This window comes from Pterocles gutturalis, unplaced genomic scaffold (assembly GCF_000699245.1).
Source record: "Pterocles gutturalis isolate BGI_N339 unplaced genomic scaffold, ASM69924v1 scaffold41890, whole genome shotgun sequence".
NCBI lineage: Eukaryota > Metazoa > Chordata > Aves > Pterocliformes > Pteroclidae > Pterocles > Pterocles gutturalis.
Window position 1 is genome coordinate 5,744 of NW_010144770.1, and position 13,557 is coordinate 19,300.

The 13,557-nt window shown below is 41.6% G+C and overlaps 1 protein-coding gene across 1 annotated transcript; it reads right to left on the minus strand.

The window, feature by feature from the left end:
* Positions 1–2,448: 2,448 nt before the first annotated feature.
* PDIA4 (protein disulfide isomerase family A, member 4) lies at positions 2,449–9,271 on the minus strand (the record flags this gene model as incomplete). Its single annotated transcript, XM_010085198.1, has 9 exons — positions 2,449–3,104; positions 3,637–3,870; positions 3,965–4,121; positions 4,525–4,676; positions 5,803–5,961; positions 6,655–6,860; positions 7,389–7,527; positions 8,162–8,367; positions 9,106–9,271. Coding segments are annotated over 9 exons (1,835 nt in total), but the record flags the coding sequence as incomplete, so codon positions are not given.
* Between the last annotated feature and the right edge of the window lie 4,286 nt (positions 9,272–13,557).

Here is a 13,557-nt window from a genome sequence, read left to right on the forward strand (position 1 = left end):
CACTTTTCAGACAGAGAGCTTTTTCTCTTTACAGAGAGATAACAGACCACTGTAGGCATCCCAGTGAGCTTCACAGAAAGCCAACGTGATGTTAATAGTGCATGCAGCAGGGAACAGGATACCGGAGCTAAGGAAAGTAGGTTGCTTTCCAATATGACTTTGCCCAAAGTTGCGAGGGAACAGTATTATCATCTTTCTGGCAAGTGATCAAGATAAATACATCAACTACGAGGTGCAGATGCCAAGGTGTGCAGCACAGCCAAGGACTCACAGGAGAGATGACACTTGTAAGGATGGATCAAGTCCTCAGTCCCTCTACTGCTCATAACCCAAACCCATAACCTACTTGGGGTAATGCTGCCTATCCCTGCAGCTCACAGTTGTCAAGAAACTAAGTTAGCAATACTACACTAGCACATTCCTCAGCTCTGACTTAAGCACCACTGTTCCAGAAATACACACAGCCCTGAAGTGTAACAGGCCACCTGGGGAGGCGAGGAAAAGAAAGACAGCAAGCACACTGTGCAAGTGGCAAGCGCCATGCAAGCACACCTTGGACACTCCCCTGGGTCTTGTGCCTTTTATTGCCATGAGGGCTCCCAGAAGGCTGGAGATGTTTTCAGCCCAGAGTGGTGTCAGTTCCCGCTGGCAGGAAGAAGTCTACAGAAACAGTATAGCATAGGCAATGATAGTAAGTTAGCACCTGCAAGAAAAGGTAAGAAACTCGTATGTTCAACTTTGACACTTACTGTCCCAAAAAGAATGGAAATTCAGCCCTGACGGTAGTCCCCACCACCAATAAGGGACCTTTTACCCTCCCTTCTATATGTTCCATATTTATCCATGTCCTCCTGTTTGTTAGGTGACATCTGTTTTGGAATAAATCCCTACAAGCCTGCAACTAACTAATAGGAAGGAACAATTTAGTCCCCTGCAGTACTAATTGATGTATTTGCTTAGGGATAGAAACTGAATGATGTTTAAGACCTGATTTACAAAGTTTGTGCCTACTTCTTTGAAGAACTGAGTTGATCTCAACTTGCAGATAGGACAGAGCTTGCTACTTGCCTTATGTATACTTTTTAAACCTGAAAAAAGTCACCTCTAACGTAAGCTCATGCTCAGTTAAGCCTGATCTCTGTCCCATTGCCTGCGTACAGAAGTATATCACAGATCATGGCCTTTGAAGGCTCTATAGCAAAGCTCCAAACAGAATAGCAAGTGATAAGATAATGCACTTGGTAAGAGTCTTGTAGGTGAAATATTGCCCAAACTTCACACATATCTACATATTTAACAACAGTAGAGAAAAAGCCCTCTATCATATGAGGACTGACAATGGCAGGACCTGAAGTGAATGATTACACTGCTTTAACACAGAGCATAAGTTGAGATCTGATCCTGTGTAGTTGCTTAGCAATTCCCAGCTTTTCCTGATAAACAACAGGAGCTGAACAGCATTCAAATACACCCCAGCACTCCATGGAGATTTCATACCATCCCCTTCCTTCACCATCTGCTGATGAGCTTCGTACACCCTCCAAAAAGTGGAAAACTAATGCAACAAGGAAGCACCAAAGGAAGACTGACGATATTGGTCTTTTGCAAGACAGAAAACCCTGCTGTTAGGAGAGAAGCACTACCCATAAAATGAAATAAGTATTAAAATTGACTCAAGTCACACACACCACAGCACCCCAGCAGTCTGAGAAAAGGCAGACAGTGCTTCTGGAGTATATGAGCCTGCCACCCCAATATGGCCCATAAATTTATGGATGGATATAAACTGACACATTCAAGATCAAAATCCACTTTTAAACACACATACTGCTAAGTGGAGCACTGAGTAGATGTGATCATCCTTTGCACCTGCAGTAACTGCCACAGGAATAAAATCCATCAGAAGGTCTCTGTCTGCTTCCCCAAAGAAGAATCCCTACCAAACACTTTCCTCTCTGCAAAAGGAAAGGAAATGGTAACACAGATCTGCTACCAGAATCCAAGTATTATCACCCACTAGATGCTCTCCACACATACTTGGGAAGGCTAAGATATAAGTGGATCGATATGGACTAGCAAAGACGCAAATTCGAAAAACTTGCTGTTTTAGCATCACCCTCTCTGCAGAGGGGCCCAAAGCAAAAGGAGACCGGTCTAGAGCACATTTAGTTAGCAAGTCACTCTGTCTTATCTCAACAGTACTGAATAATTCGTCCACACTTCAGAGAACTCCCATTCTTACCCTCAGCAATGAATATAATGACATAGTCACATTGAGTAAGTATACAGAAATGTAACAGAAGAGAGACTGGCTCAAAACACTGCTCCCCCCAGCAACCATACCAACAAATAAGACAAATAAATCTGTTTGGCAGAGTGATCTCTTTTTGGTAGTATCTTTTAACTTAAAAAAAGAATTGCACTGGAGTCAAATAATCAAGCCCAGGATAGTCACAAAAAATAAAGGATGTATTTTCTCCAAAGATCAAAACCGTAACTAATGTAAGACATTCATATCAGAAGTTCAGTGTCCAGAAACACTTTCCTGCCATATAAAAAAAAGATACTGCTTTACTGCTCCAGAATTTCCTTGCTCAAAATGCTTAATTCTTCTCTCACATCATTTTGTCAGTAACTTGCTTTTAACTACAATGTACAAACATTTTTTCTTCACCACCCTCATCTTATCTAAAGCTCTTCTTTTGTTCTGGAGAGTTTTGTTGCATGCTCCTCTATAAATCTGCTCAAATGCTCTAAATCTCTGTCCCCGCCTTCAAATTTAATAGGGTTGTTCTTCTTGTCCCTCAGAGCAAAATAGATAGTTGGGAATCCCTCCACTTTGTAGTGGTCATTTGTCACATCATTAGCAGTAGCATCCATCTTGGCTATAACTAGATTTTTTTCATTCTTGTATTTTTTGCCTAGCTCGGTATACACCGGCTCTAGTTTCTTGCAGTGTCCACACCATGGGGCATAGAACTCTATGAGAACGTCATTCTTTGGATCCAGTACTATGGTATCAAAAGTTTTACCCACTACCACCTTCACAGGCCCTTTATTATTCTTTGGCACTGGCTGGGACTTCACAATAGCCTTCAGTTTTCCTAGAAGAAAGCAAAACCACACCACTGTTAGAATACAGTATGAGCAATCCTTACAATCTCCCCCAAGAAGAAAGAGCAGAAGTACGTCCTCCTGCAAGGGAAAAGCATTGCACCAGTAAATGGACTTACCTAGGCTAGCTTGCTGGTGATGTTTTAGCACAATAACCTTGTGAAATATGGTTAACAATTTGTTTCACAATTTGCTACAATTTTTCTCCCCTCTTTATGGCTGTCCATCCACAACGCATTACTGATTTATTACACTAGTCCCAAATAGGAATGATCAGCTCACACTTCAAAGCTGCAAGAACATTTTAGGCTTGCCAAACATGCTCAGTGCTACAATATAGCTAGATGCCACAGCATAGTCCAAGCAAAGTTAACAAACTGAGATTAAAACAAGGCAAGAAACATCCAAAAGCTTTAAGCCACAGAGCACTGTAAGGTTGCACATACGACTTTTTTGTAGCCATTGCCTCAGGAAGAACTCTCGGAAGGAGTGGCTTAGAGAACCCCATTTCAGAAACTGTACCTTTTTTGAATGCCAGCACAAATTGCCTGAGTACATCAGAGTCAAACTCTTCTGGCTCCATGGCATATTTCTTGCCACCTTCATCCAGAATGGCAACATTGACATCCTCTCCACTCTCAAGCAGGCCCAAATCTTTTATTTCAGAAGAATAATCTTCCTCATCAGAAACAGCAAACACATATTCAGGGAAGTCTTTGGCCACTTCCAGGACTTTGCTTCTCCAGTACTGGGTAGCTGAAAAAACAGAGTACAACAGGATTACTAATTTCTAGTTACTTACTACTTCCTTCCTCCCAAAGTGGAGGAATGGTAATCTTGGCTAACTTACCAACACGATAGTCGAAACTAAAGTCTACAGAATAATAGACAACCACTAGAGGACGCTTAGCATATCTTTTAGCATCATTGGAAGGCTTGCGATGACCAACTAGAGGCAAGGCATGTTTTAGCACATGCTCTTTAATCTCTGATCCATCTGTAGAGTCCTGCTTAAAAAAAAAAGGGAGAAGAGTTCAGACAAATGTATTTAAGTGGCATTTCTGTCACACACTCTGAAAACTAATAATGATGCACACGTGAATGACAAAGAGGGGCACGTTATAAACAATGCTGTCACCATACTCTTCAAATCCTTAACCACTAAAGATAATTTAGTATTCTACCCTTAAACTGAATATTGTAATGGTAAATTATTATTTGAATACGTAACCTCTGGGTTAATTTATAAAGCTTTACTGAACAAAGCAATACAATTTCAGGGGACAAACAGGTTGCCTCAAATATCTAGTGGCGTACTTCCAACATGAAGATGTCAACTGGTCAATACCTACAAAGAAAGAGAACCTTCAATCCACACACAAACTTTCTAGCTGTGGACCAGCTACTCACCTTAAGATCCAAAACATGCATCTTGGGCTCGTGCTTTGACTGAAATTTTTCTGGCTGCATGACCACCAGTTTTCCTGGAGACACTTGGAGTAGTTTTGCAATCTCATTGCTGAAGGTGTGGTGGAATTTATAATCTTCTCTTAAGCTGTTAGCTGAAAAATTAAGGTTAGGGAGAAGGAAAAGTCATCAAGAAGTGAACTGACAGCCTCTGAGTGAAATCTTGAGACTACACTGCAAGGAAACTCTTTCCATTCTCAACAGGACACAGACCAACCCAGAGTGTTGGAGAACAGCTCTCATCCAGGGGTGAGAAGCATGTGAAAATACATACAATTCAAGCAGCACTATTTGAAAGCTGTTCAACATGACATCTGCTTGCCGAGTTATTCTACATATTCAGAAACCTTGAACAGCTTCCAAAACATATGCAGGGAAAACAGCTGTTTGTCAGTCTCCTGCCTCTTGGTTTCTCCCCAAATAACAGAAAGTAGAGCTGGAAAGGAACTCACAAGGTCACCTTGTCAATCTATTCATTTTGGGGCAGCCTGGGAAACAGTTCAATATCTTGCCATGCTGGAGCAAACAGATCAGCTTCTAATCCAGTGGCAGCCCCAGAAGCAGGCATCGCCAGGGGAGAAGAATTGTCTGTGCATGCTGCTCTCAAGGCTCTGGCAGAAACCAAGAGCAACTGCGAGTAGTTCAATCATGTACAACAAAGGGATTGATTAAAGGGACTGAGCACTTCAAGGACTTAGCCTTTTCTGTGTGGTAGCAAATATTGTTAATAGGACTGTCAGTGTGTCATGTCAAAGGGGTTTAAGAATAAAAATCGCCAGGAATGGTCTAGCTAAAATGATCCAGAGGTGGATGACAATACTTTCTCCAGGTCCCCCACCCCAAACAAATTCAGCAGTCCAGCCTCTGGCACTATCAGATATGAAACAAGCAATAACAGATGGCAAAGTTAGAAAAGCTTTAAGCCAAGAAGCTGTGATTTGTTCATCAGCTAGGAATTTTTCCTCCTCTTTAGTCTGCATGTTTTTAGGGACACAGTACCAAAAAGAGGTATCTCCTATAACTGGCTGATACTTTAGCTATAGCCTCAAAATCGGGTGTTTTTTTCTGGAGTACAAGTGGAAGACCACCCTTCAGTCTTCTTCCTCTTACTCTCCAACCTCCCCCACTGAACTAAGAGCAGAAATAAAGAATTGCTTCATGCCCAAAGTACTAGACAGAACCTCAACAAAACATACACTACTGTTTTAAAACATTCTTTACCTGCTTCCTGATAGAGCTGATAGGCTTTGTCATTCTCTCCACTAAAGACACCAATGATGATGACATCATCCCCATCCCTCAGAAACTCCTGTACCTGCTTGGTAGCCTGAATCTGTTTGGATGGAGGACCAGCCTGTTCAATCATGTAGTCGACAATACCTGTGAGACAAACCCGCCCCCAAAAAGTTGCTTAGAACATTTATTGAACTGAAAGGTTCAGGCATTCCCTCTATGACATTGTTTAATACCACATTTCCCGTGGACATCTTTCTTTCTATGCAGCCCTCCCACAACAACTGAAAGATCAAATCAGCAAGACCTCAGTGCAAGTTTTTAAAGCTGCAGTTTTGGATTTTAGGCTTGTTTTAAAGCTGCAGTTCTCTTTTAGGCTTGTTTCAGACCAGGTGAAAGATATCAGCTGATCTTTCAGGTAACCCTCTTTTCTTAAATTCCAGACCCTTCACTATCTCCTGACCCTGCTATGAGCCAAAGTTGGATAGCCTTGACAGTCTTAAGTCTTCCTTCTAATTAAAACCTAATAGTGAGCACTTTGTCAGCCCTTATGGAGCATTCCAGTGCAATTAAAGGCTGCCCATTTACTCATATTGCCACTGCTTCACCATGTGTATTTAACTTACAGTAACACTATAAGCTCCTTTTAATATAAAGTAAGATGTTACAAATACTAGAGGCAAATTTATACTGCTGGCTTACATAGATACAAGAACAAAGTTTTTCAGGTTTCCCCAACTACCATTGCTATGATGTTAACAAGTCTGTAAGTCCTATAGATATGCCAAAACATTTGCGATTAAGCCCTCAGAAAATAAGAAAAAGAAGAAGTTGCAGTACCATATTTTTCCCGTGGACCATTGTAGTCATAAGGTTTGCCCTTGCGGAAGATTTTCAGAGTTGGGTAGCCAGTAACATCAAACTTCTTTGCAAGCTCAGTTTCAGCAGTGGCATCGACTTTAGCCAGGGGAATAGGAGGTGTGCGCCTACTGAGCTCCTGGGCAGCCTTCTCGTATTCTGGAGCAAGCCTTTTGCAGTGTCCACACCTAGGGAAGGAGAGGAGGGCAGTTTTTACAAGCCATGACTCCTGCTAGGTACCTCCTACCTCTGAAATGGAAGAGTTAAGTTTTCTAAAATGAAACAAGTAGAAATGGGGCTATTCAATCTACAGAGGACACTTAAGTCTAGAAAGACTTATTTCTCCAGCTTGAAGCTAGCCTCTATGCCTGGCCCCACATTATTATAGGTAATTTCATTTTTAGAGGTCACTTTTAAGCTAAGGACCAACTCCCTTTGGTTTTCAATATCTCTCAATGTGTTCCCAAATTAGTAAATATGGAGAATCTTCAGTCAAGTTTTAGAGACCATCACTTGCTGAGAAACAGATCCAGTCTAGTCTTCAAGCCATTTGTAATGTGATCCTACATCCAGCTTAGAACTAAGGTACATGAGAGCTATACACACCCACACAAGACAAGCCTCTTTAGAAGAGGCATACAAACAGAAAACAGGTTCACCAAGTGTGTTCAGGCCAGCTGTTCACAGAAAGTCCAGGTGACTGCCTTCTTGCTTACCATGGAGCATAGAACTCTACCAGGATTATGTCAGCCCCATTCACGACATCATCAAAGTTATCCTGGGTCAATACCAGGGTAGCTTCTGGTGGAGGAGTCCAACTGGGGTCAGAAACCTCCTTGACTTTGGCCACAATCGCTGAAATACAGTTCAATAGCCCAATTAGCAAGTTTGCATTACTATACCAGCAGCATATCAAATTTAAAATCAGAGTGGCAAGCATGGTCTTGGACCAAAGCTTACTACACAAGAACACTTTCTTTATTAAGCTCCTTTATGCTTTACTCCATTGTTGGTATTGCCAAGAAAGTCTTCTCTTCACCCCACAAAGCATCTTTTATGCAAAGCACAGATTTGTACTTTGCAGCACAAAAGCACATGAATTCTGTCTCAAAACAGACAGAAAAGGTAGTTTTTCCCCCTCTGACTGAAGTCGTACACATTAATAAAGCAAAAAGCAAGTGGTTTTATATACAGTCAATCTAGAGACCAGATGTTTCTTACTGGCTGGTCCTTCAGCAAGCATGAGACTACCTCCTCTTGCAGCCAAGTCATATTTCTAGAAACCTTCCATCAGTAGCAGTACTGCCCACTACCTGCAAAACTGCCCTCTAGAATGCACCCAATTGAGAAGACAGAAAACTTGATTCTTCATAATACTATTCTGCTTAACATAACTTCAGATCAAAGTCCATGAAAATAGTCACATTAAGAAGCAAAACCATTTACTTCTTTGCTTTGTTACAGAGAACTGCAAAGGACTGGTGCTTACCATCTTCTGTCCGAGAACCGTCATAGTCAACAGGCTGGCCTTTTTTCAGGATTTTGATGGTTGGGTAGCCACTGACATCAAAACGACTTGCTAGTGAAGTAGCTGCAGTAGCATCTATTTTGGCAACTGGAATAGGAGGGTCATTTTCCTTCAGAGTTTTGGCTATCTTTTCATATTCAGGAGCAAACTGCTTGCAATGCCCACACCTGTCAGAGGAAGACACGTGTAGATGCACATAAATGCACAGCAGACTGGCAGGGGTATTTTGCTACTCAGCATTTCCAGGATGCCTTCTGACAGATGTTCACAACATCAACATAAGAATGTTTGTCTTGCTACGTTTTCAGATAATGGAGAGAGAGAGAGTAACTGTAGCTAACATGTTGTTTATTCAAATCCCAACCTTTTTTTTTTCCCCCCTCTCATTCAAAAGGCAACATATTTCCATATATGTCTTATAAAGCCATTGTAAAAAATTTAACAACTTCTTTTACAACAAAATTGCAAACCTTCTACTGTGCTTCTCCCTGCTCCCTGACCTCCCCAAATACGGTCTCATTATGAAGGGCTGCAACACCCAACTTCATGACTTTTCCGGGGCTCACTTGGACCATCTCTGTTCCCTGACAGGCACAGAGCAGGGACGGAACCAGGGCTGTGCTTCCCTCACCATGGGTTCCCCCAGCATGACCCACATCTGTGGAGAAAGAGCAGGCTGTTGTTTGTTGCATGGTACAGGGGCAGGGTAAACAGTATCTCCACACCACCAGAACAGTCTCCTGGCCTGGACTTTGGCAGAGTCATTTCTCCTGCAGGCAAGCTACTCCTACATAATCTTTACAATGGCAAGCCAAGATCACTTTTTAGGAGTGAGTCCTGTCAGAGAAGCCCCCAATAGCCACCCCATTCTGCACCTCAGGAGGTGCTACAGGCTGTCAACCAACCATGGTGCATAGAACTCCAGCAGCACAGTGTCCTTGTCCGCAGTAAAGGTGTCAAAGTTTGCATCATTCAAAACTAATACACCATTTTCTTCTTTGACTTCAGAATCATCATCATCTTCATCATCTTCATCATCACTGTCATCCTCAGCTTCTTTTGTAATAGATTCTGGAAAAGCAAAATTAAGAATGCAGTATTGATTAGATTGTGTCAAGTTTAACATTAAAATAACACCACCAGGTTAAAGATGGATTAAGTATGTCCTGTAGTTAAAAAAAAAAAAAAAAAAAGCATTGACACAGGTTAGTTCCCGCTCCACATACAATGATAGCTACCTCAGTTTGCAAAGAGCTTGGATTCTGATGTCTGACCAGTCCATGCTATGCCAGCTAACAATATCAATATTTCAGTAAAGCATCAACATGCATTTTGCTCTTCAGGGCAAACTAACAAAGACACAAAAAGCACTAATGCATACAGACCTGTCTGACAGTTGCTACCCAGGTCCATTGGCTATCTTGTTGAAATGTGGGCAGTGAGGCACCAGACATACTTTGTTGAACAAGAAGGGCACACAGATGATACCCGATTTCAAACACAAGCCCTCCATCATGCAGCAAAACAGCTGTCCTTCAAGTGCAGCAACTTGTGGTTGGAAAAGTTCAGTATCTTACATCAAAAAAGCAGATGTTATCTGTCCCCAATGTTTTCCTTGTACCCTTACTCACTACACCTGTCACACCACAACTGCTGTGCTCTGCCTGGCAGATACAAGGTACTCTTCTGAAATAAACAGAATGAAAATTTCAAGACTTTTGGGGAGGCATTTGATTTAAGGAGACCAAAACCAAGGACAGAACAGGCCTTTCAAGGAGAACGCAGATTTGCTAAATTACCGAAGTAAAGTTAGCACATGAAAACCGAAGCCAGGACATTCAACTGGTTCAATCTTTGCTGGCTTGGAATTTGAGATGGTTTCTATAATATCTGATCTTTCACATGTTCCTTTAAACATTTTTTTTTTTAAACTACTATCATTCAAGACAACCAAACCTTCCTGAATGACTTTAAAGGTATATCAGTCACAAAACATGTCATGAAAATACCTCATCCCAAATGAAAACTGTACACAACTGGGAGTACCAGGATTAAAAAAAAAAAAAAAAAAAAAAGAAAAAAAAGAAAAAAAAGGTTTCTTGTTCAAAACTGTTCTCAACTTTGTGTTTTGAGTAAGCTGGCAGGAGTTACTGCAGTAGGACAGCAAACCATGTACATGTAAGTTACTTATTCAGGACAAGAATTCTGAAAGTACTCCGATTTCACCTGTGATTTCAAAGTCAAGAATGATAAATACATAGTATCCAGGTGTGAAAAAGTGATTAAAAACAAAATCCACTAGTCTCAGACCAGTGGCAGACCATAGGAACAAAGCTCACTGTGGACATAATTATGACGTTGAATCACAATAGCTATCTCCCTGTTAGAAGAATGTATTAAAAAAATAAGTCTATATGCTCTCAGAAAACATGTACTCCTGGAGAGAATGCATTAATTTTACTTAGAACCCAACTTTATACACCACCAAAATAGAGCTTTCGATGAAGAGATCACAGGAGATCATTCCTCACACAACAGCAGTCACCCAGATTAAGTTTCTTTAGTAACTGCTACTGTTTCACCTGATCTACGAAGCAGCTAAAAGCACTATTTGCAAGTGGACAATGTCCCCTGTGTTGCTGCCTCTGAGCACTCGCAGCAAAAGGGCCGCACTGTCAAACGCTCTTGATGCGAACCTACAGCGGTTGTGTACCTATGGGACTGCACTGGTGAAAAAGCTGGTTTTCGGGGGGGAGGGGGGTTTCATCAGTCAAAAATTCTGCTTGCGTGCACGCCCAGCAGTTTTGAGGGCTACGTTTCACCACACAGTGATCATGCTTGGTCCCTGCCTGAATTCCCAGAGAGTTGTGCAATGCCCATTTTGCTTTCCCAAATAAATCACTTCTGACTTGATTTGTCCTGACACAAAGGAATTTGAGCAAAACTACCCGTCCCACTCTGCTCATGCATCTCTGAAACTAACCACCAGGCTGCGACTCTCATTCCTACTTACTATGCTAACTACCGGCCCCCGACAGAGAAAAACACCACCACAGCGACTGGGGCATAGGCTCACAGTTTAGAAAGCTGAGAACAAAGCATCACCTACAAAAACATCCTGCACTAGTGCAAAATGTCACCACTAGATCTAACATCCACCACTGAAATAATTTTCTATCTTTCACTACAAGCATCTGTATAGCCTGACAACATAAAACTTCCGTGACAGTGACACATGGCCATGGGCATTACAGACATCCACCTCCTCCTCAGATGGAGGCATGCATCACAGCAGGACTTCACCTTTTCCCAACTGCCTTATGGAGGGGGTGCATTTCAAAAAAAAAAACCAACAACAAACAAATTAACCCCACCTAAAAACTGGTCCTTAAGAGTGCAAACCCACCCTCTGGAGTCTCCAGCTTCACTGACACCTAGGGTTATCACCTCTAACATCCCCTTTAGTGTTGTGACTGAAAGACCTGCTTCAAGGACCTGACCAAGTATGAGAAGGTAAGCTGGACTTTTTTCATTAAGAGCAAGAAACACTCCTTTGTATTACAGATTTACAACTTGAACAGCACAGATACAGAATGAGTCTAACTGTGACACCTGAAATGACAAAAGTAGCTAACAAATATTTGCATAAGATGGCTCATGAAAATAAAATAGCTGCACCCGAACTCAAGTGTCTTTGTTTCTTAAAGCTACTTGCAAAGCAGGTGGACAAGTCAACAAGCGAAAGCTGTGGCTAAAACCTGCCCTCCAGTAAAATACTGACCATTCCCTTTTACTCCAACAAAGCATTTCCACAAATTTCAACACATCATTACACAAGCTAAAAAAACACGAAGATGACATTAATTTTAAGACTTCAGGTACATGACGCTGGCTGGGAGGCCTTCTGCAGGATGACAACTGCTCTAACCAAAATTACAGGAGCTTCACTGAACTTTCAGCATTTATAGCAAGTTTGGCCCAGTAAGTTTTTCTTAAGTAGGGTGAATCCCACATGAAAAAGTTATATGCAAACATCAACGACTTGTGTATTCTGCCTTAAAGTTTCCTTTTGTAGAGGGCACTGCAGCCTCTGTTTCTTAATTAATTAGCTCAGTTTTCAGAAACACAGAAGTCAAGACTTGTAATCTGTTGCCAGGGCATTCACAATCCTTTTTACGAAAGGAGTCTTCCTCAATCTTTTCTCTGGTGGATCCTCCACATGATCCTTCATCAGGATGCAAAGGGTGTAACGGTCATGACCCAGGTTAATCTTGCTGCGGGCATATTTGCTTCACTGCCCTAGTCAAACTTCACTTCCAAAATCATACCGTGCAACAAGCCTGGTTTCATCTGAATCTTTCATCTCCTGAACAATCAATTTACATAAGGTTACTTGCCTGTTGCAAAGTAAATTTGTTCCACTTCATACAACTCTGCACTTCAAGGGGAAAAATGGAAATCCCTAACTCCATGTATTTTTTTAAGCAGCATTCAAGATTTATACACAATTCTGAGATACACAACAGAAATAGGAAAATTATTTAAGGTGTGCAATGGTTTAATGTTCAACTTGCACACAGGAGGAAACACTTTCATTGCTGTGCATCTTTGATTCCCACAACTCATCTAACATGAAACACTGGTAAGAGCCTGGCTCGTGAGAAGCTGAGCTACTGCTGTCAGCCACAGGACCCAGGCTTTGCTGTCACATCACAGTTGTTACTTCACCATTTGAAGGCAGTAGGGGAAATCAGTACTGGGCTTTGTCACATCCTACAGAGCAATGACAAACAAGTGTTCTAGCTAAAAGAAAAAAAAAAAAAAAGAAAGACATAATACTGAATCTTATTGTGAAGCTCTTTTTTTTTAAATTCTAAGCTGAAATACACATATCTCCTTACTGATATGCTACATCCTATAAAAAAATCTTTTGACCTTTATCCTACAGATCACACAGTTAGACACACAAATAAGGTACCCGGCATAAATGCATTTCTTCAAGTTTCAGTGCCTGTTCCCCGAGCAAGAATTTTGCAGGACAGGAGTTCGGGAGGTCATCCATAACCCGGTCTCCCTGAACGCCCTCTAAAACATACAGCAGCATGAACGTAGAAAATATACAAGATGTAAGATTTCTCAAAACCCCCATGACAGACGCTCAAAACGCAAAAAAGAAGCGCCTTCAAATGCCCACCTCCTACGTACAGGCACTAAACTTGGTAAGTCAGAGCAGCTTTGTTTGAGCTACTTTCGGAAAGAAGACACGCACTACTGAAATTCAATGACAATGGGAAGAAACATCAGGAAACTAGCAGCGCAGGGCCTTCGAGCTGTGAAGATTTAAATAACCAGCCTGG